Source organism: Orcinus orca, chromosome 11, assembly GCF_937001465.1.
Source record: "Orcinus orca chromosome 11, mOrcOrc1.1, whole genome shotgun sequence".
NCBI classification, from domain to species: domain Eukaryota; kingdom Metazoa; phylum Chordata; class Mammalia; order Artiodactyla; family Delphinidae; genus Orcinus; species Orcinus orca.
The window spans coordinates 14,525,687-14,546,255 of NC_064569.1; the positions used below are offsets into that span (position 1 = coordinate 14,525,687).

A 20,569-nucleotide genomic window follows, 5' to 3' on the forward strand; every position below is an offset into this window, starting at 1 on the left:
GTGTTTTACTAGTAATATAGATGTGCTCTGGAGAACAAAAGTCTCAAAAGCATTTCAAGAATGACCAATAAGTTGCTAGAAACTTAAGGAATAATGAAATCTAGATAAGCAAAGAGGAGGAGACAGTGAGAGGTTTTCATCCGAAGAGAATTCTGTTTCTCCCAGAGTGAGAAAATAGAATCCTTCTGGAGGAGCAGGTGTTTTGAACAAGGACTTCTCTGTTCTACAGTCGTCAGCTATCACTTCAATGAAGATGATTGCCCTGTCCTTTTTTCCAATTCCAAAGTTACTCTAGAGCCCGTGTCTTTTCTTTCAACTACCTTCTGGATTTAGATGACACATAGTTCGAACAGTATTAGGAAGCTGTTTGTGACCTGCAAAGTGGTGGAAGTAGAAGTCAGTTTGCAAGATTAAAGAGTAATTGAGAATTATTTGCAGAAGTTATCTACACTTTAAAGAAATTTGGCAGTAATGAGGAGGTAAAAATAAATTAAATAAATAAATAAATAAGATACTATCTTAAAGGGATAGAATGGAAGAGGAGATTTTACTGGAATATTAAATAGAAACAAAACATCCTAAAGAAAAGACAACAGCATCTTTAGAGTGGAGGATATTAAATATATAAAAGAGAGAGGCTTTAAATTGCTGGAACTGGAAACCAGTGATGGAAGGATCACATGTGAAGAAGTAAGATGCAGTAAAAAGCAGTGATACTTATGTATCAAGAGGTGTAAAGGGATAGAGAAGGATGCATAAAAAAACTAGATTTAAGGTGTAGAGTAGCATAATTAAAGAATCTCAAATGGGCCTTAATCTTTTCAGTATGGTAGGCAATATGGTCAACAGATTGAGAAGGATTGTATGAAGTTGGAGACTAGGAGAAACTGGAAAAAGGGTTACATTAGCTGTCAAATTGAAGATACAGGTATAAAGTCTACTTAAAAGAAGGCATAGTTCTTGCTGGCTTACAATATGGATGAGAAGTTTAACTCACAGACACTTAATGTTTGGGTTCAAGGAGAAAAATGATAATTTCAGATTTAGACATGCTGAATTTGAAGCAATAATGAGACAACCAAAAAGTAACATGAAGCAAATAGTAGGAAATATCACACCAAAGCACAGGAGAGGAGTAATAGCTAGAAACTGGATTATGGAGTCTTTCATGTAATCCGCAAAGACGACTATAGTGAAATAATGAATGCATGCATGCCCCAAACAGCATAGGGGACACAGTCCTGGAAACAGAAAAGTCAAATGAATTAAAATAAACTGGTGTCTTTAGAGATACTTTCCTGCCATCTTATATTGGCAATGCGCTCCCCTTCTTGTCAAAGCCTTTATAGTCATGATTTTGCCTGTGGCCATATTTTCTTCTAGCTTCAATTCATATTATTTCAGTTAATATTCCCAAGCACTAGCATGTCTAATATACTCTCTTCTGTGTCAGGACATTTCCACAATCTCTAATTCCCATGATGATCTTTACCATTTGTTTCTCCAACCGTTTTATTGATAACAACTTGATCTACCATAAAACCTACACTTTTAAATAGGACATTATAATACTCTTCCGTTTTTCTCTTCATGGCAAGTCCAACAATATCACTTGCACTACTTTTTATGAGGCTGTGTCAAAAACCTTTCCCAAACAAAAAGGTGTGGCAGTAAAATAAGTCACAGCAAATTAAACACATAATTGCCAACAAAACACAACTCTAATAAATGCAAATGAGTGTTTGCAGTATGCTGTTCAAATCCTCATTAAGGATCATCAGTACAATCTGTTGCACTAACTTTCATTCAAGATCACGTTGAAAGCATGGAGATATAGATAGATAAATAGATAGATAATATATATATAACAGATAATTTCCATTATCACATATGATAATAAATGAATCCCATACTATTTATCATTTACAATTAGAAAAATATTTCACAGACAAATATAATCGTAACAAGTCAGCATGGTTCTGGCCACTATTAAATGGCAAATGCATGTAAGAGTTTGGTAGGGAGATATTATGGAATGTGAATATGAGAAGGCAAAGAACTTTACCCTATAATATGCTGACTCTTTGAGTCCCAGAGAAGGTGGAGAAAGAGAGTACATGTTCTTCAAGGTTATTATGACGTTGTCCAAGACAGAACCTGGGGTGATTCCTATACAGGAAAGGAAGAGTGATGACTTGTGAAAACGTGGAATTATTAAGAGCACAGGCTTTAGAAGATGACAGATTTAGATTCCTGCCTTGCCACTTAGCACTCACTGTGTAATCTCTTTAGCACTTCCCAAATCCCTAAGGGTAATCACAGTAGAATATTTTTTATGCAGAGCTACAATTACCAAAGATTTTAGAATGAGGAATGAAATACCTAGCTCTGTTCGGTTATTTGAAGACAGATTGATCAAAGAAAATGCAAAGAATATTTTTTTTTCAATCTCCAAATCTAACCAGACTAATAAATGAGATGCATCTCATTTTAACTCCTCTTGATGGAGCTAGAAAGTTATAATAGTTCATAAAGCATGTATCACTTTTTGTGCTCAAAATCTTTCTCCCAGCCAATATATAATATGCTCTTATTAACATTTTATTATTCAACTTTGTTTTTAGCTAATTATCTTGTCAAAGACCTAATAGCAGAAATTCTACATTTTTGTACAAATGACCAGTTATCACCCCAAAATTATCTTCTAAGTATATGTGGCTATGAAGAATTTTTACAAAAGTAAGTATCTTATTAAGGTAAATTTGGATCATTGTTACAATCTATATTGAGCAGCACTTTCTTTTCTTTTAAACAGACTTTGTACAAACACTATACTCTTATGATCAATTTTCCTTCCTTTAAGGTGAATTTAAAATATCATGTTATATTGACAGTCTTATTCTTGGTTTTCTTTTGTATTTTGTGTATTTATGGCAACACGTATTTAAGTAACCCATAACTAGGGTGACCAACCATCTCAGTTTGCCCAGGACTGAAGCAGCTCCCAGGACATGGGACTTTCAGTTTTGAAATCAAGAAAATCCTGGGTAACCCAAGTTACCTTATTTGTAACGAAGCTTAGTAGGACTGACAATTTAAAAAATAAATTCTTTTGTAATAAGTAGTTTTTTTGACTTGGAATAATATTAGCATGTTGATTAAACTCTGATTTTTCAAAATCACAGAGGGTTTGAGTATTATATTTACAACATTTTCATAAAAGTCTAAGTTTTAAAACACTGTCTTCAATTCTTTATTCAGGCAGCTCATTAAAACAATTAGAAAAGTTTGTTCTCATATATATCAACTGCAAATATTTATTTGATAGAAAACTTACTTAGTGTACCACAATAACTCTTGTCCCAAAATTCCTTAAAGACCAACTTTGAAAATATAATACAACTTTAAGAAAGGAAATATTTCTCTCCTGCTATTGCATATTTCTCTCCTGGTATTTACATTTCCTCTTTGTGTTTCTACAAGTACCTAAAGATTGACAACAGTCTTATGAAAGTAAAAATGTATTTCTTTTGAGACATCCATTGTTACTGTCATTGTTATTCCACTATGAATGTGCTTGAAAATATCTTGTCGGTAATTTTCTTTTATTGTGTAATGTTAACTATGAGTGACATTTAAGACTGATTTTCTCCTTTTTGTGTTCCCAGTTACAACAAAATCATTTCACTCTTTTTTTTCTTGTTAGTATAAACATAATAGATTTCTGAAATGTTTTCACACTCATTTATTTTTATTAAAATTTATGTGGGTTTATTAAGTTAGGAAAGTTGCCAAGTATTAGTGTACATTAATTACAGTCAGTTATTATCTAATGGAAATTGAAGGATATGTACATAACTGGAATTTGCTTACTTTTTAAGAGTAATAGTTTATCAGTATTGATACATATGAATAAGCAGAATATTCATTACTATTCTTTCTAATATCTAAAGGAATATATATTTCATTGTTTTTTTTTCATTTATTTCTATGTAATTTGTCTTAAAAATATGTCCTTAAAGACTTGGATAATCTGTTCATATTTTTCTGTAGAGGGAACACGGGTAACATGTAATAAGTTAATAATGCAATAAGTAATAATTTAAACTCTAACAGTTACAGTACTACACTTCATCTGAAGTACCCAACTAACTTTGATTGCAATGATAATAATAATAATAGTTGTCACTTATTAAGTGCTAATTATTTCCTAGTCTCAAATTGGGTAAACATCTAAGTCTTACAATATATCAATGATACAGACACTATAATAACCCATTTTACAAATGGGCAACCTGAGGCTTTGTTCAAGGTGACACAACTAGGAAGCTGGTAGGGTCAAGCCTGAACTCAAACCCAGGTTTGGCTGCCTGCATAACCTTGGCTCTTAACTATAAAACAATACTAAAAATCCCGTGAGCAGGATTCAGAAAATAGCAAATGGTTCTTCATGCTGGAGCATGGGGTGGAAATTACACACAGTTGTGCAGGGATTATAACAGTCCAATTCAACACCTACTAAGTGCACACGTGTGCAAGGGATTTGGTTTATCACTGAGAATACAAAGACGATTTAGATATAATCCTTGCCTTTTTCCTTGGCTAAGGAATTCATAAAGCCATGTCATCAGTTATTACAATGCCCTATTGTGAGTGCAGTATTAGTTTTATTATACACCAACTACCTGTAGATCAAAGAGAGATGGATTAACAGCAAGAATAAGGAAATGGTGCAAAGGAAAGTCAATGACCAATATGTATTTAAACTGTAAATACTGAGGAAAGAAATAAGTACTTAATAGCTTAAATGTTAATAGCTTTAGAACATATAAAATGTGCATAAATTAAAAAATAATAATTATCAAGATAAAAAAACAGGCTAAGAACGTGAATAGCAATTCAGTGGACAAGAAATTACTTAAAGAGTTTAACGACAAACATGCAGTTAAAACAATGAGATGCCATCTTTGCCTATCAAATTGTTAAAATATTTATTATGATGAAATTCAGTGGGAAAATGGACAAAATCCAAACAGCTGCTAGGAATTTAAACTGATATAGCATTCTCTAAAGGGAATTTTGTCAAAAATGTATCAGAAGTCTATAGAAATGTGTCGAAAACATATATGTGTTTCAGCAATTCTGCTTCTACAAATATTTCTAAGCAACAATCATAATTATACTAAAAGACTTAAATACAAAATTCTACATTCACCATAGCATAATTTCTAATACTAAGAAAAAAACTAACTCTCCAATAGTACTCAAAAGTAGTGGTAAAATTGTGAACATAATTTCATTATAATATGCCATAGAATTTATAAATTAATAAAAATACAATATCATATATCTTGATATGAAAGCATGTATCATTGTTTTTAAGGGTGACAAGATATATTTTCAAACCACATTTCAATATATTAATATTTGTTAAAATAAGTATATTACTATTTGGAAAAGAAATAGAAATCTTATACATGAAAATGTAATCCTATACACTAAATGAAATCCTATACACTAAAATGTTCGAGTAGCCACTCCTTGAAAAAGAACTACAATACAGATAATATTCATTCATTTCTTTTTTTACTTACAAAATGTCTACAATAAACATGTCTTTTTTTGCTATCAAGAGATTAAGGAAATAAATTATTTTGGAGGATGGGAGAAGCATTTAAGTGATCATATGAACAGTAATGTATGCTTAAAAAGAGTTAAAAACTCGAGTTAGGAGAACATAACTGAACATATGAAAGGTGACAGAGCTTGAGCTAAAGTAGCAGCACTGGGGCTAAACAGGAACTATTAAATCCCTGGAGTATTATTAAAACAGTGGAATTAATGGAACTTGGCAACTAAATATGTGATGTCAACGGAAATAAAAAAGTGCAACGTGAAAGCTGTGTGTTACAATGTTTACGGGGGACTTGGTGAGGACTATAGCCTCTCAGCTATCTCTGAGAAACTGCTCTGGAGAGTTACGGTGGAGACATCAGCTTATATGTGATTTTGGAGAAGGGGTACATGCAATCAAACACATCTCAGTAGAAGGTTACTGCTAGTCAGGAGGCACAGATATCCTAGTTAATGATTTTCGTGCATTCCTAAGTATGGAAAGATGCAAGAAACTGGAATCATAAACTTTTCTCCTGAAAATATCTAACTATCTGAAAGCAAGCTCTGCCAGTTTTTCCAGAGCACAGAATGCCTCATTTCTGATCTCTGCCCTGAACTCTTAGCACGGTGTGGAGGTCAGCAACTGCAGTGGCTAATGACTCAATCCTCGTAGAGCCATATGGTGAGCAACATTCTTTAGTTGACAGTGGGATTGCCTGGAGGGAGTAGAAGATGATGACTAGTTTTGCTGTGAGTTCAGTAATGATGATAGTTATCAGAGAAATGGAAGTTTGAGGTTATAAAATAATTAATCAAGTCTGAAACACATTGGGTATGTGAGTGCCAAGGGTCATCTGTTATTGAGAAAATAGCCCAGATTTTAGGAAATCTGGTGTGGGTTAAGGAACTGTTAGCTCTAAGAAGGAATGGAAGTCTTAGAGACAGATGCAGTCTCGTAGGGAAAATGACAAAAGAAAGGATCCTGAGAACATTAACATATAAAAGATGGAAGGAGGAGGAGGAGCAGAAAAAGGAAATTGGAAAAAAGCAATTTAAGTTGCAGGACACCTTGGAAAACGTGCCTTTCACAAGAAGGGAAGAGAAAGTTTCAAGTACTAAGTAAATAGTATCAAATACTGAAAATAAATCAAATGAGGATTGAAAAATCATCATTAAATATGGCAATTACAAAATGAGTTGGTGATTCAAATAAGAACAAGTTTACTAAAACGGAGGAGAAAACAGCAAGATTGCAATGAGCTAAGGAGAATGGAAGGTGCTAAACAGAAACACATAAGCAGACTACTCTCTCAGAAGTAATGTGTGGTGATAAAAGCCTGGAGAAAAATGGGGCTTTAGATGCTGAGGAGAATCAGTCTGGAGATTTGGGGAATGTGGATAAGAGAGATTTGAAAATATTCATAAGCTGAAGGGAAAGAACCAATGGAGAGGGAAGTATTGAAGGCAGAGAATATATCAATGGTGAGGAGTTGAGAGAAGATGGGATCAAAAAGACAGATGAAGAGGTTAGCAGTGCCCTGAAGGAGGAACTTTCCTTCCCTGAAAGATCAGCAGGAGTTCAAACAAATATAATTTTTTTTTAATCTTAACAACCAGAAAGATAACGAGGCATTTGGAAAACTGGATCTCTGATAAAAGCAGGAATGCTTAAGCAAGTTGCATAGAAATGAAAATAATATTATAACAATAAAAACAATAAGAAAATTGATTTTACTTATTAAAAGCCTCGTATGGGCTAGAATTTTCTTTTTTTTTTCTTTTTTTTTTTTTTTTTTGCGGTCCGCAGGCCTCTCACTGTTGCGGCCTCTCCCGTTGCGGAGCACAGGCTCCGGACGCGCAGGCTCAGCGGCCATGGTTCACGGGCCCAGCCGCTCCGCGGCATGTGGGATCTTCCCGGACCGGGGCACGGACCCGCGTCCCCTGCATCGGCAGGCCAACACTCAACCACTGTGCCACCAGGGAAGCCCTGGGCTACAATTTTCACATGTAATACCACCCATTCTCATAAAAGAAAGGCATAATTATTCCCATTTTGCATATGGGAAAACTGAGGCTAAAAAGAAATTAAATGACTTGCTAAAGGTCATAAAATTGGAAGCAGCAAAGTCAGGATGGCACAGGTTTATCTGACTTTCCACTCTATTACAAAGCCTCCTTTCATGATAAAGGGCCACTTGAAAACAAAAATTACAGGATAACGCTTCATTAAGAATAATGAACATATATTGTGCAATAAACACAACATATATTGAGCTTATAATTCAACATACAGCGTTTAGGTCAAACTCAAGGAAAAGATACATAACTTACAGAACACTCATTTTCTGACGTGTATAAAATTTTTTAAAACTTTTAATCAGGAAGTGTTTAGAAATGCTTTGACTAAAATAATGTTAAATCATAATCACAGAAGATGGACTTTCTGTCATTTCCAAATTTCTGATTAGGTAAAAATTGATTTTCTTTTTGGTATCTTGAGACTGTTTAAGCAAATGAAGAATATGAAAACAAATCCTTCCCACTATTTGTAACACTACTCTCTAACACCGTTGATTTGGCAAAATGAGTTAACCTCCTTTAACTTCAAATTCTTTTCCTCTTAAAAACTGCATTTTTAATATATTTTTCTACTGTAAAAATAAGCTGTAGGATTATATTTTAGTAATCTTTAATTACAAGTGTAAAATTTTATTAAGCCTCTACTAGTCCTTTCATTATATATGGATTATATATATATGGATTATATATGGATATATATATTATATATATATATATGGATATATATATGAGCTCCTGTGAATCATAGTTCTAAATCAATTAAAAATATATGGTTGTTAAAATATAATAAACTAAAAAATGGATAAGTATTCCCCCTCCAAAAAAAAACCCCACTATTACTGTTGTAGAATGATGTAGAAAGATTTTTCATTTTAAACTCCCCTTATGTTATCAGAACTATGTTCCTTAACCTGTTTTATGAAGATAATGATAAATTATATTTAGTTTCTACTTTTGCAGTTTCTCAACTACTTTGGATTAGATAAGGGCAAATCCTTAAAATTTAAGCTCCTTGGTTTCTTCCAGAAGGTGTATCAGTCTGTTAAAATAGTCACAAAAAAAGTAACTACTTGAACTAACCAAGTTTTGAGGAAGTAGCTAAAACCTTTCATCATCAAAATTAAATGTCAATGGTCAGGATACTTTTTCACTACTTTGCTAGCAGTAGTTTTGTGATTCTCTATTTTTTAATTTCCTCCTTAAGTCATATTTTGCTATTTTATTGAATTCATCTGTCTTAACCAGGGTTAGTCAAGTAGTAAATAAAATCCTGGAAAGGGGGGGAATGTAAATAAACAGGAGGATAGACAGACACAAATTACACATAAATCTATATTTATATTGATATGTTAAAACTGTTCTCAAACTTTAATTTGTATATGAATCACCTGAGGATCTTGTTAAAAAACAGATTCTGACTCACTTGGTCTGGGATGGGGAGGAGACTGCATTTCTAACAGACTTCTGGGTGATGCTCATGCTCATGGTCCATGGTTCACATTTCAAGTAGCAAGATATTAGAGACCAGGGATATTAGTGACCTAAGAATTTTGACTCAATGAAAAAAAATTTACACATTTTTTTAAAACCAGTACCTTGCACAAATATTGAATTTAATCAATGAAATAAGATGTTATACTTCGTAGCATATTTAAAAATTAAGAAAGATAACTTTCCTAGCAAGCCAAAATTCCTCTTTTTAAAGGTCAACTGTGTTATTTTTACAGCTCATTAAATACTCATTTTAATCTAGTATGACAAACTCTTTCTGTCAATTAAAATATTCCATTCTCACTCTGCCTCTTGCTCTGGCACTCCCTCTCCCGGTTAAACGCTTTTATAAATCTAGTAACTCACTCTAATAACACATCTCCATAACTCTTCTCTAAATGAGAAAGTTCCTGACCTCTTATACCTGGATATCATGCTAGTCTTATTAGGTACTTCAATTACCATAAAAAAGAGTTTCATTAAGTATCAGTCTTCTCCTCAAAAACTGCTTTACAAACAGGGTTTTTAAATTATAAGCAAAGAGTAAATGAAAGCATTAGAACTTTATCAGTTTCATCACTGGCTGTTGGCAGCTTAAAACAAAGTTGTGAGCAATATGAAGCACGGATACCGAATCAGCAAATCAGAATAAATTAAACTGAGAAATAATAAAAAATATTAGCATCTTCCATTACATTCCTGGTTTTAGACCCCAAGTTAACTACCACGGTCGTAGTGTCCTTGGTAATCCCATTTCCCCAGTTCTCATGACCTTATTGAGTAGACAGAACCCCTCAGGCTTATGCAGTGGCAGACCTGAGGATAGAGACTATAACTTCCTGTCTTTTCCATGAGATGCAGCACAGATATAAAGACCTAGGAACAGAAAGACTGTTTCCTAGAGTGTTCCTGTGTCTGCTTTCTTTCCAGAGAGTAAGAGTAGTTGTACCTTCTCCTAGACTCATATATTTATAATATATGAAATATAATGCTACTTCATAATTTTATCCTTTATTATCTAAGAGCCTGATATTTTCTAGGAGTGCAGGTTTTTCTGTTTCTTACTCCTAATCTATGTGATTTGAGTAATTTCTTTTCTCAAAAATCTTGCTATAAGTCTTACTTTCTAATTCAACTTAAAAACAATTTTCCTTACCAGCTTCTGTACTGCAGAATAAATAAAATGTACTGTACCTAAAAGCTATAGTTGAATAAATCATGACTGCATTGTCAATAGTAAGCCGCATAAGGAGAAAGTAAATAATCCTTCTTAAAAATTCTGCTTGGGCCTATTGCTTACAGTTATGGCCACGTTTTACATCCTTGACTTAAACAAGACAAAAGAAAACTTTTATTATTTAATTGACTCTTGTCAAGTACTAAAAAATGTAAAAGAAAAGAAAAAGAAAACCTATGGTAATTAAAAATCTTACTTTGAAACTGTCATATATATTCTTAAATCTAAATTAAGAAACAGTATCTACCTCTTGATTCACCACCAGCATTGATTAGTCTGATCTGGTTTTCTACTCTGGAGTCCCTTTTCTCTTTCCTGACCTCTCCTAGGAGAGAAAATGTTGAATTTCTTTGACTAGAGTAAGAAAATCCTCTTCAAAAATTAAATCTAATCAGAATTTTTTAATCATCTTAAGAAAACTTCTAGGTTAAAAAATGTTTTAGCTAATCTCATTCTAATTAGTATTAATTTATTCTTTAAACACTAGATTATAAATTGGAATTGTCTTTTATTCAAAGTAAAAGTCAGACTATTAAGTACCAGTGAGGAAAAGGCTAGGTAATATTTTATAAAGTTTAAGGTAATAGATTATACTCATTAGCAGTAAAAACTCAGTTACAGGGCTTCCCTGGTGGCGCAGTGGTTGAGAGTCCGCCTGCCGATGAAGGGGACACTGGTTCGTGCCCCGGTCCGGGAGGATCCCACATGCCATGGAGCAGCTGGGAACTGTGAGCCATGGCCACTGAGCCTGAGCGTCCGGAGCCTGTGCTCCGCAATGGGAGAGGCCACAACAGTGAGAGGCCCGCTTACCGAAAAAAAAAAAAAAAAAACTCAGTTACATATATTCCTGGGGTGGTATGGAATGAGTCTTTTTATTCTCAATGAAATTAAGGATTTCATTTAGCAAACTGGAACAAATTGATTAGTTTCAGCACATTCAGAACAGCTAAGAATTACAATATTATAATCTAATCTGTTATAACTTTTTAGATCTACTTTGAGCAAATAAATAGATTAAGGTGTGTTTCTCTTTTACATAACTTTGCTTTCTTCTTATAAAAATCACAGAACCATGTCAGAGTATAGGAAGGAATATCATCACTTTGAGAGCTCTCACACACAATAATGAAAACATGTTCTGTTAATAAATCATTCATTAAGAGTATCTTGAGTTACTTCAGTTTAGTTTTGGATCTCCTTCAAAGTACTCTTCCTAACACTTTAAAATTAACTTTGGTTGCTATCTTTAATAAATAGTTAACTAAAAATTAATAATAGTAATATATACAAACTTGCATTTGGTTCTAGCCAGTAACTGTACTAGAACAAATGTCCTAGTATGTGAATACTCTATACATATCTTCATTTGAAAGCAATTCCCCAAAGAGCTTACACTAAATAAAGATGTTTATTATTGAAAGAAACTGTAAAAATTATAGCATATTTCAGCTCCATGCTTTTTTTAAAGCTTTGTGATTGTGCAAGCATCATTAACCAACAGACTTGATGAAAACAGTCACAAAGCTATTGCATGATTTTTTCATGAAGACAAGGCAAATCAGAACAAAATGCAGGTATATAATTTAATTTTATTATACCTAAAACTGTAATAGCCAACATGCATCTATCAAGTTATTTTTGCTTACTCAAGTCTTGTTTATTTCTAAAAGCTAAGAATTATTAATCCCCCTAATTTTGAATTAATTGAGGTTTAAATAGCCTAGTGCTCTATTTATCTTAAACAAGGTAAAGAAATTATTAGCTAAGAATATCTGAATTACATAATATTTCAAATTAGCCAATATCACTTTAATAAGGCTTACATATGCTATTTTAATCTTAGTTCTTGAATGTTTTGTATTAGGAAAATCCACAGAATGTTTCTTCTCTGGACATTTGTGTGAAAAATAATGAAACTTGAAATGGAATAAAATCCATATTTTTGATCTCCCAAGTTGGTGACTATATTACAAATTTTACATAAAATAACTCAAAAAAAATCTCCCTGGAGCTCAGTATATATTTTTGCAAAAGATACAAAGTTCCAGTTTCACTGCTGTGTTTCTTTCTTATTGACCCTCTTTTTTTTTTTTTTTTTTGCGCCTGTGTTGGGTCTTCATTGCTGCGTGTGGTCTTTCTCTAGTTGCAGCGAGCAGGGCCTACTCTTCATTGCGGTCAATGGGCTGCTCATTGTGGTGGCTTCTCTTGTTTTGGAGCACAGGCTCTAGGCACACAGGCTTCAGTAGTTGTAGCACATGGGCTCAGTAGTTGTGGCTCATGGTCTTAGTTGCTCCGTGGCATGTGGGATCTTCCCGGACCAGGAATCAAACCATTGTCCCCATTAAGCAAGTGGACTCTTAAACACTGCGCCACCGGGGAAGTCCTGACTCTCTGTCTTAATTAACTTCATTTATATAGACTGTTGTTACTTTTCTTTTTTTTTTTTTTTTGGCTGCGTTGGGTCTTTGACGCTGCACACGGGCTTTCTCTAGTTGTGGCGAGTGGGGGCTACTCTTTGTTGCGGTGCGTGGCTTCTCATTGCAGTGGCTTCTCTTGTTGCAGAGCTTGGGCTCTAGGTGCCGGGCTTCAGTAGTTGTAGCTCACGGGCTCTAAAGCACAGGCTCAGTAGTTGTGGCGCATGGGCTTAGCTGCTCCGCAGCATGTGAGATCTTCCTGGACCAGGGCTCAAATCCGTGTTCCCTGCACTGGCAGGCGGATTCTTAACCACTGTGCCACCAGGGAAGCCCTACTTTTCTTTTATGCATACATAGCTTAATAGAGGAGGCACTGTAAAATTGGAAGTTGTTATAAAACTTTTCCTCTAGATTAAAAAAAAATCCCTTGAAATATGTTCAATTTCATTTTATTTTTGAATTTAAAAAAGTATGTATACTATATACGTAAAGGAATACAGCCATATTCAACTGAAGAAGCACTAGGGGTAGTTGCCTTTTTACAGGCTGGAGGGAATTAAAAAAAATGGGGCAAGATCTTTTACGTCCAGTTTTCCCTTGAGTAGTTGCTGTTGGTATCCATTTATGCTCCATCGAAGGCCTCTGTTCAAAACCATGACCCTCCTCAACTAACCACCCCATGGCTGTGAGTTATAGTTTTAGAATTTCCCCTATGCTTGTCTCTCCAAGTCATGAAGTTTAACTTTCTTACTCAAGGTTCCCCTGAAAGCAAAATAACTATAAATGAGAGGAGCAATGGTTGAGGAAAACAACATATCGCTGATATTTATCTATGCTGAGCCAGCAATAAACACCACTTTAAGCAAAAAATCCAGGGCATTTCCACTAGTTACAAAGCTCACTGGAACTAAAGATATGGTAGATATCAATATAACATCATAGAAATTTTTAAGTGGCAAATACCAAAGGAATGTGTGGGTGTGCATGTGTGTGTGTCCATGTGTGTGTACATAAATAAGTACCTGAAAAGTGCTCTGTGGAGTACTATTGTATTATTAATATTTTAATGTCTTGTCGTACTCACCTTACATTTCTTAGTCAACCAAAGTATTAAAAGTCAGCTTAATTACTGAGTTTTCTTAAAGAAACATTTAATAGCTGTCAGCAATCCTGACTCTCAATATTTGTAAGATAAAATTAAAATACTTTTTTCTACCTATGACTGTAATATTTCACAAAACATCTCTGTGACTACTTCCTATACATCAGAATGGAGAAAATTTAGATCTAGTGATCCTATAAAATAAGACTATATATTCATCCTGATGAAAGAGTAATGTTGATAAATGTGAGTTTTCAGGGAGTTCTTAGGCTGAATCAGTATTCATAGGTTGGACATTATTTAAGATGTCTTTTTTGCCTGTAGGACAAATTTAAAGTATCTGCACGTGGTTTTTTGGTGTTAATATTATTAATCTCTTAATATATACATATTTCCATGTATAAACTGCTCATGTGATAAACTTTAAAATAATATGAGCTACTTATGAATAGGAAATAGGAGTAATTATGTACAAGGATTCAGCCTTTTGGTGTTCATCTTAAATGACAGTTATATTCAGAAAACAGTTCCTAAGATAGCAACAAGCACATAGCTGGAATCAAATATTTGTTGAGAGAATAAATAAATGGATGTGCAGAATTTTTATTTACGAGTATATATGAAAAAAAACTAAACTTTTGATTGTATCATAGAGATTGAGTTCATTTAACAGTTGAAGTTTTTTACATTATTATTAAATAAAACTACTAAGCACCCATATTTGAAATGTTACCAGATTGAGAAAAACACCTGGTTTGTATAATCTGAGATAGCAAATACCAATGTTAACATTATAAGCATAGTAATACCTACTGCGGCCAGTTCTCTTAGTGCTCGAACTCTGCTCTCCACATTACCCACCTTAGCAGCAATATTTTTAATATTTTTCATTTCTCCTTCTCTTGATGTGGTAGTCTTTCTTCCCATATTTTTCCAATACCTAGAGTCCTCGAACAGAAATTTAATTTTCCTTATCCCATTTACTAACTAAATTCTACCTACCACCTTTCTTTCTATTCTTTAATGCTTTATTTTCTTTTTCTCTCTTCTCTTTCATTTTCTGTAGATCAACATTGTCTAATAGAAATATAATGTGGGCCACATAACTGAGTTTCCTACTAGCCACATTAAAAAAATAAATAAAAAGAAACAGGTGGAAATAAATTTCAATGTAATTTTTCTGTTTCTTTTGGCCATGCCACCTGGCCTGTGGGATCTTAGTTCCCAGACCAGGGACTGAACCTGCACCCTTGCCAGTGAAAGCACTGAGTCCTAACCACTGGACCGACAGGGAATTCCCTAATGTAATATTTTATTTAGCTCAATATACCAAACACATTATCATTTAACCATGTAATCAGAATTAAAAACATATTGAGATGTTTTCTATTCCTTTTTTATGCTAAGTCTTCAAAATTCAGTGTGTATTTTACGCTTACAGCACATCTTAATTCAGATAGCCACATTGCAAGTGCTCAGTAGCCAAAAGTGTCTAAGAGTTACAATATGGAATAGTGTAGCCCTCGATCATCAAAGACAAATTAATCAAAATGGTGGTCTTGCCAAACAGAGTTATGGTAAAGTGGTGAACAGTAGTTTCCAGCTCTTAGAAAGTGTGAGGGTTATTGGAGGATCTGTAGTCCTTTCAATAACATCAGAGACTTAATCTTAAGGGACATAGCACAGTAATAGTTTTTGTTATTGCTAACACACACAAAAAGGACTGTTTAGTATTTTAAACATGATATCCCAAAAAAAGATGTACCAAGTACAAATTCTTCTCCAATATGACATAATTCTGTAACATGAATTAGTTTATTCAGAGTAGTCACCTTCATACTGGTAAACTTTTCTGGCATATGAATGTTTTGCTCCACTAAGTAACAGTGGCTGAATGCAAAGTACACATGAAGCTGCTGAGGGCGACAGTAGTATACCAGTGACCAGTGACCATTCACCCAACATGCATTTTTTTTCTCAACTTGGTCTCAGGCTCTGTCTTGAAAATGTTTATTGAAGAATTCTCCACAATTTTTGTACATTTTGCCCTAATCTCTATATTCAGCAGCATCAAAAACCTTTCTTATATCCTCTTCCACCAAGCTAAAGACATTTTTAAAAGCCAGGTCTGTTATTTACTATAGTATGTCTTTAAATTTTTGAAATTAGATGTGTCTTTTTGTACTAAGGGGTGTGTGTGTGTGTGTGTGTGTGTGTGTGTGTGTGTGTGTGTGTGTGTGTGTGTGTGTGTGTGTGTGTGCGCGCGCGCGCGCGCGCACACACACTCTGCTTAGAGACCTGTATTGATTTGAGTGGTCTCTTCCAGCCCTATTTTCCCATGAGATCTTTTATTTTTAGTCCACAATTTGCAGAACACCTCAATCCCCCCTTTTACAAGAAGAAACACGTGCATCACATTATAACAGGAATGCTTGAATCTATAAGTAAACTTCAAGTACGCTATATTTACTCCAAATATTTATGTTCTAATCTCTGGTCTTATTTGGTTGAACCCAGTGTCCTTACTTGAAAAATGAGAGAGTTAGACCAGAAAAGTCCTTCCTTTCCAGTTTTTGAGCTCTCTCGTCATGCAAAATTATTCCCATAATTAAAACGATAATTATATATCTTCAGAACTGGATTAATACATTAGACTGAAAATGCAAATACACCCACCAGCCCACCAAAATTCTCATGAAATGACAGGAAAAAATATTAATAAAAACCTTCTGGTAAAACAAGAAAGAGTGATAGCACACAAAGGAAAAAACGACTGCAAACGGATTGTAGAGATCCCAGGTAAATGTCAAAAGATATTTAAAATAGAAGGGACTTGGGACATCTGTTTGACAGCTTTGTAAAAAAATAGACAATTTCCTAAGGAATCATGAATTTCAAAATTAGCTCAAGAAGTATAAATATGGAATACAACAAAGAGTAGTGGGGAGCAGAAAATGAAGTTTTAGGCAAATTGCACCAAACTTTGAGGGAATGGATAATTCTCAATTATATGAACTGTTCCAGGACTGAGAAAAAGGTGTATGGCAGTTTACAAGGCTAGTTTAATTGTAATGCCTAAAACAAAGATTAAACACAAAACATTAAGATTATAGGCCAATCTAAATTTTTCTATGTAGAAAAAAGAAACTTTAAAAATTGCAAATTAAATCTACCAGTGGATGCATCTACCCAAGTATGTAAAGATAATTATACTTATACATTGGAAAAATCTACTGATACAATTAATATATTAACATATTCAAGGAAAAAAATGATCTTCTCAATATGATGTATCCAGTAGATGCAGAAAACTCATTAAATAAAATCTGAAGCTTATTCATAATTTTAAAAAATCATTAACAAAACAGACAATAAAAGTATGTACCAGGGACACAGTAAATATAGTATTTGTTCATCATTCTATGCATTCTCTATAAAGTCAAGAAAAAGAGAAGGATGTCTATTTTCATTACTACTATTCAACAGTGTGCCAAGCATCCTAGACATCACATTAGGATACGAAAGTTAAAGGAAGCAAAAATATTGGAAAGAAATAAAGTTGTCCAGAAACAGATATTTATGAAAATTGTTCATGTGATAAATATAGTAAGTCAGAGATGAAAAGATGTCCTCATTAATTAGGGATGTTCGGGCAAATTGTTATTATGTTGAAAAAATGTCTAAAATTGGAGCTGTATATCCCTCTTTACTCAACAAATGCATTCCAGATAGATCATTAAAAACTACTACTGCTGAATTAAGTGTGGAAGAAACAACTTCAAGAGATTAGAATAATCATAGGAATCTAAACCAATTCTCCATTCAGGTTGTTCCTCAACTTCAAGTATATGTTCCTCATTAAAGAAGCTGGAGCTGGAAATTAAAGATAATTACTTATAGGTTTGGTTTATGACAGAAAGGCACAAAACTGTAATCAACAGACCCTTCATCCTATATCAACAGCTTTCTTTATTCTAGCAACAAAACTTTGCTTATTGACAGGCTATTTAACTATTTTTAGTTTAAAAGTAAAGTATATTAAGATATGTTTTTTTATAATTCTCATATCTAATAACTTTTTGGATCAACTGATCCAGTACTTTTCTCGATTTCATCAGGTAAATTATAAAAGAATCTGGAAAAAATTTGAAATGATTTCTACTTGGGCAATTGTAGCATAATGAAAGAGAACCGAATTAAAGTCATATTAAGCTCTAAGATTTATTTGAGAGTGTGATATAAATAATGATTGAGGTTGCAACGGAAAAGATTTAAGATATGTTTTACTAGAAAAAAATTCGGTAACCAGTAGAAGATTAAAATTAATTATGTCTCCTAAGCCTGTAAAGATAGAGAAAAAAGAGACCCAGGACTCAAATAATACCAAAAAATGAAGGAAAAAAATTTAAAAACAAATATGGTTAATACAAACCTATAATAACATAGCAGATGGTATTGCTATGAATGGAGTACTTTAAATTTTCTGATTAGGAAGCAAAGTCTCAGAAAATAAGTTAAAAGAAGTTTATCTAAGGTTAGAGACACAGCTAAAATAAAATTGATCTCATTTTTAACATAAATGTATGTGGTTGGCCATTTATGTCAGCCTATAAAAAAAGTGCAATAAACTCTTGGTAACTTATTTTGGAAAAAGGGAAATAATTTTTAAACCTTTTTGTTTTGCACAATTTAGTACAATTCAAATGTTTTCTCTTAGACTATATTCCTATAATGTAACTTAAAACAAAAAAAGAAAATTTATAGAGGAAATATTCCTTCCAAAGTCTGTTAATTACCCAAAATCTGATAATTACCCAGACCCTACCCCTGCCACACACCCACAAATACAGAGTGAGGCAAAGATAAGGGAAGAACTAGGACCTACTTTTAGAAGGGAGTTGAATTGACAGATTTAGCAAATAAAAATATAGAATGTTCAGTTAAATCTGAATTTCAAAAATTCCAATTTTTCTTAGTATAAGTATGGATCGAATATTATACAAAATGTATTTATACTAAAAATTTTTATTCATTGTTATCTGAAATTCATATCTATTGGACATCTATTTTATCTGGTAAGCCTACTAAGGGACATACATACAGGTGGGTAAAATAAGGTAGTTCAGGAAAGCAGTAGCCATATCTGAGGCTGAATTCACTGTACTGGGGTCCAGAGTCCAGACTTCAACACATTGAAGAAAAGCAAGCTTTGAGAGCAAGGTGGGTCACTGCTCTTCAAGTGGTTCCCAGAATAGGAAGAGGAAAACAGAATTCTAAGTGTGGAAAGAAGAATTAGGGTTGGGGGAAATGAAACGAGAGGAACCTGAGTATACGTGACAGAATATGAGAATGGGCCTTGGAGGAAGGCAGGAATCAATGATTCCAGAAACTCAGGGAATACACTGGCCATGTCTTATGTCTGGACTCACAGTAGAAATAACTCAAGGAACAATATAAGAGCCCTATGATAACAATGGAACAGGAATCTAGTTTAGACTAATGGGATGAATGGGAATAGAAGGGGGAACACATGCTGTGAACACTAACACTCACCAAAATGGATAGGTGTTGGATTTTCTTAAAAAATAGCAGTTGTCAAAATAACATTTACAGAGAATATAGTAGATATCAACAGAGTAATGCTCTATCTGTCGGACATTGTTAGAAATAGGTGGTCCCAAACATCTAATGGGTTTTCCAGATAAATGAATACATCACCTGAAGGGCCCCAAATTTTTAATGAGTGTTTTTTTTCTCCTGAAATCTTTCATGTATTTAACATAATTCTACATTATGTTATGTGCTACATTAACATAATTCATCCTTTTTAATGACTAAGTCACTATAAATATCAAAATTTAAATCTATAAAGGAGATCATATAATAAAAGCCTTTCATTTAAAAGAAGTGGAATCAGATTGTATTCCAAACACTGTGGTGAATCAGTAATTCATTCTGCTCATCATTTAATTTGTGATTAGGAAATATTTACAGAGAGAGGAAGGAAGGGAGGGAGGGAGGGAGAGGGAAAATATAATTACACCATTAGAAATTTCTGAAATGTGTAAGGATATTTTTTGTTTAATCTGCTTGTCAAACCTTTGATGTAGACATTAATATCCCAACTCTAAAAAGGAAAATACTGAGTTTCAGACAGTTTAATTGGCCTAAGGTCACAAAGCTAGTAAATCTCTCTAAAGCCAATGAGATTTCTACCATACGGCTCTGCTTCCTTAATACAGTGGTCCCCACAAACACTTTGTGACATCACTTAGACCTCCCAGAAGCATGTTGTCCTCAGCTTTGCGATGGCTGGGTGAAAGTAACTTCAAATATGTTAAGTATTCTTTATTATATCTATTCTAAATGTGTCTAGTCATCTTCTAACGTAATGCATTTGAAAATATGTGTAATATCTTGTCATTTAAAACAATATGAGGAAGGATCTCCCTGGTGGTCCAGTGGGTAGGACTCCGAGCTCCCAATGCAGGGGCCCGGGGTTTGATACCTGGTCGGGAAACTAGATCCCACATGCATGCCACAACTAAGAGTCCAGATGCTGCAACTAAGAAGTCACATGCTGCCACTAAAGATCCCGCATGCCGCAGTTAGGACCCGGTGCAGCCAAAA

The 20,569-nt window shown here is 33.8% G+C and overlaps 1 protein-coding gene across 11 annotated transcripts in view; it reads left to right on the forward strand.

Annotated features, from left to right (window-relative positions):
* PIK3C2G (phosphatidylinositol-4-phosphate 3-kinase catalytic subunit type 2 gamma) overlaps window positions 1-20,569 on the forward strand; it is a 365,719-nt gene that overhangs the window by 42,293 nt on the left and 302,857 nt on the right. For all 11 annotated transcript variants that reach the window (XM_033430304.2, XM_049695083.1, XM_033430311.2 and 8 more), the window contains exon 5: window positions 2,625-2,739. In XM_033430304.2, the coding sequence (XP_033286195.1) occupies window positions 2,625-2,739 (115 nt within the window). The remainder of the gene's footprint in view (window positions 1-2,624; window positions 2,740-20,569) is intronic.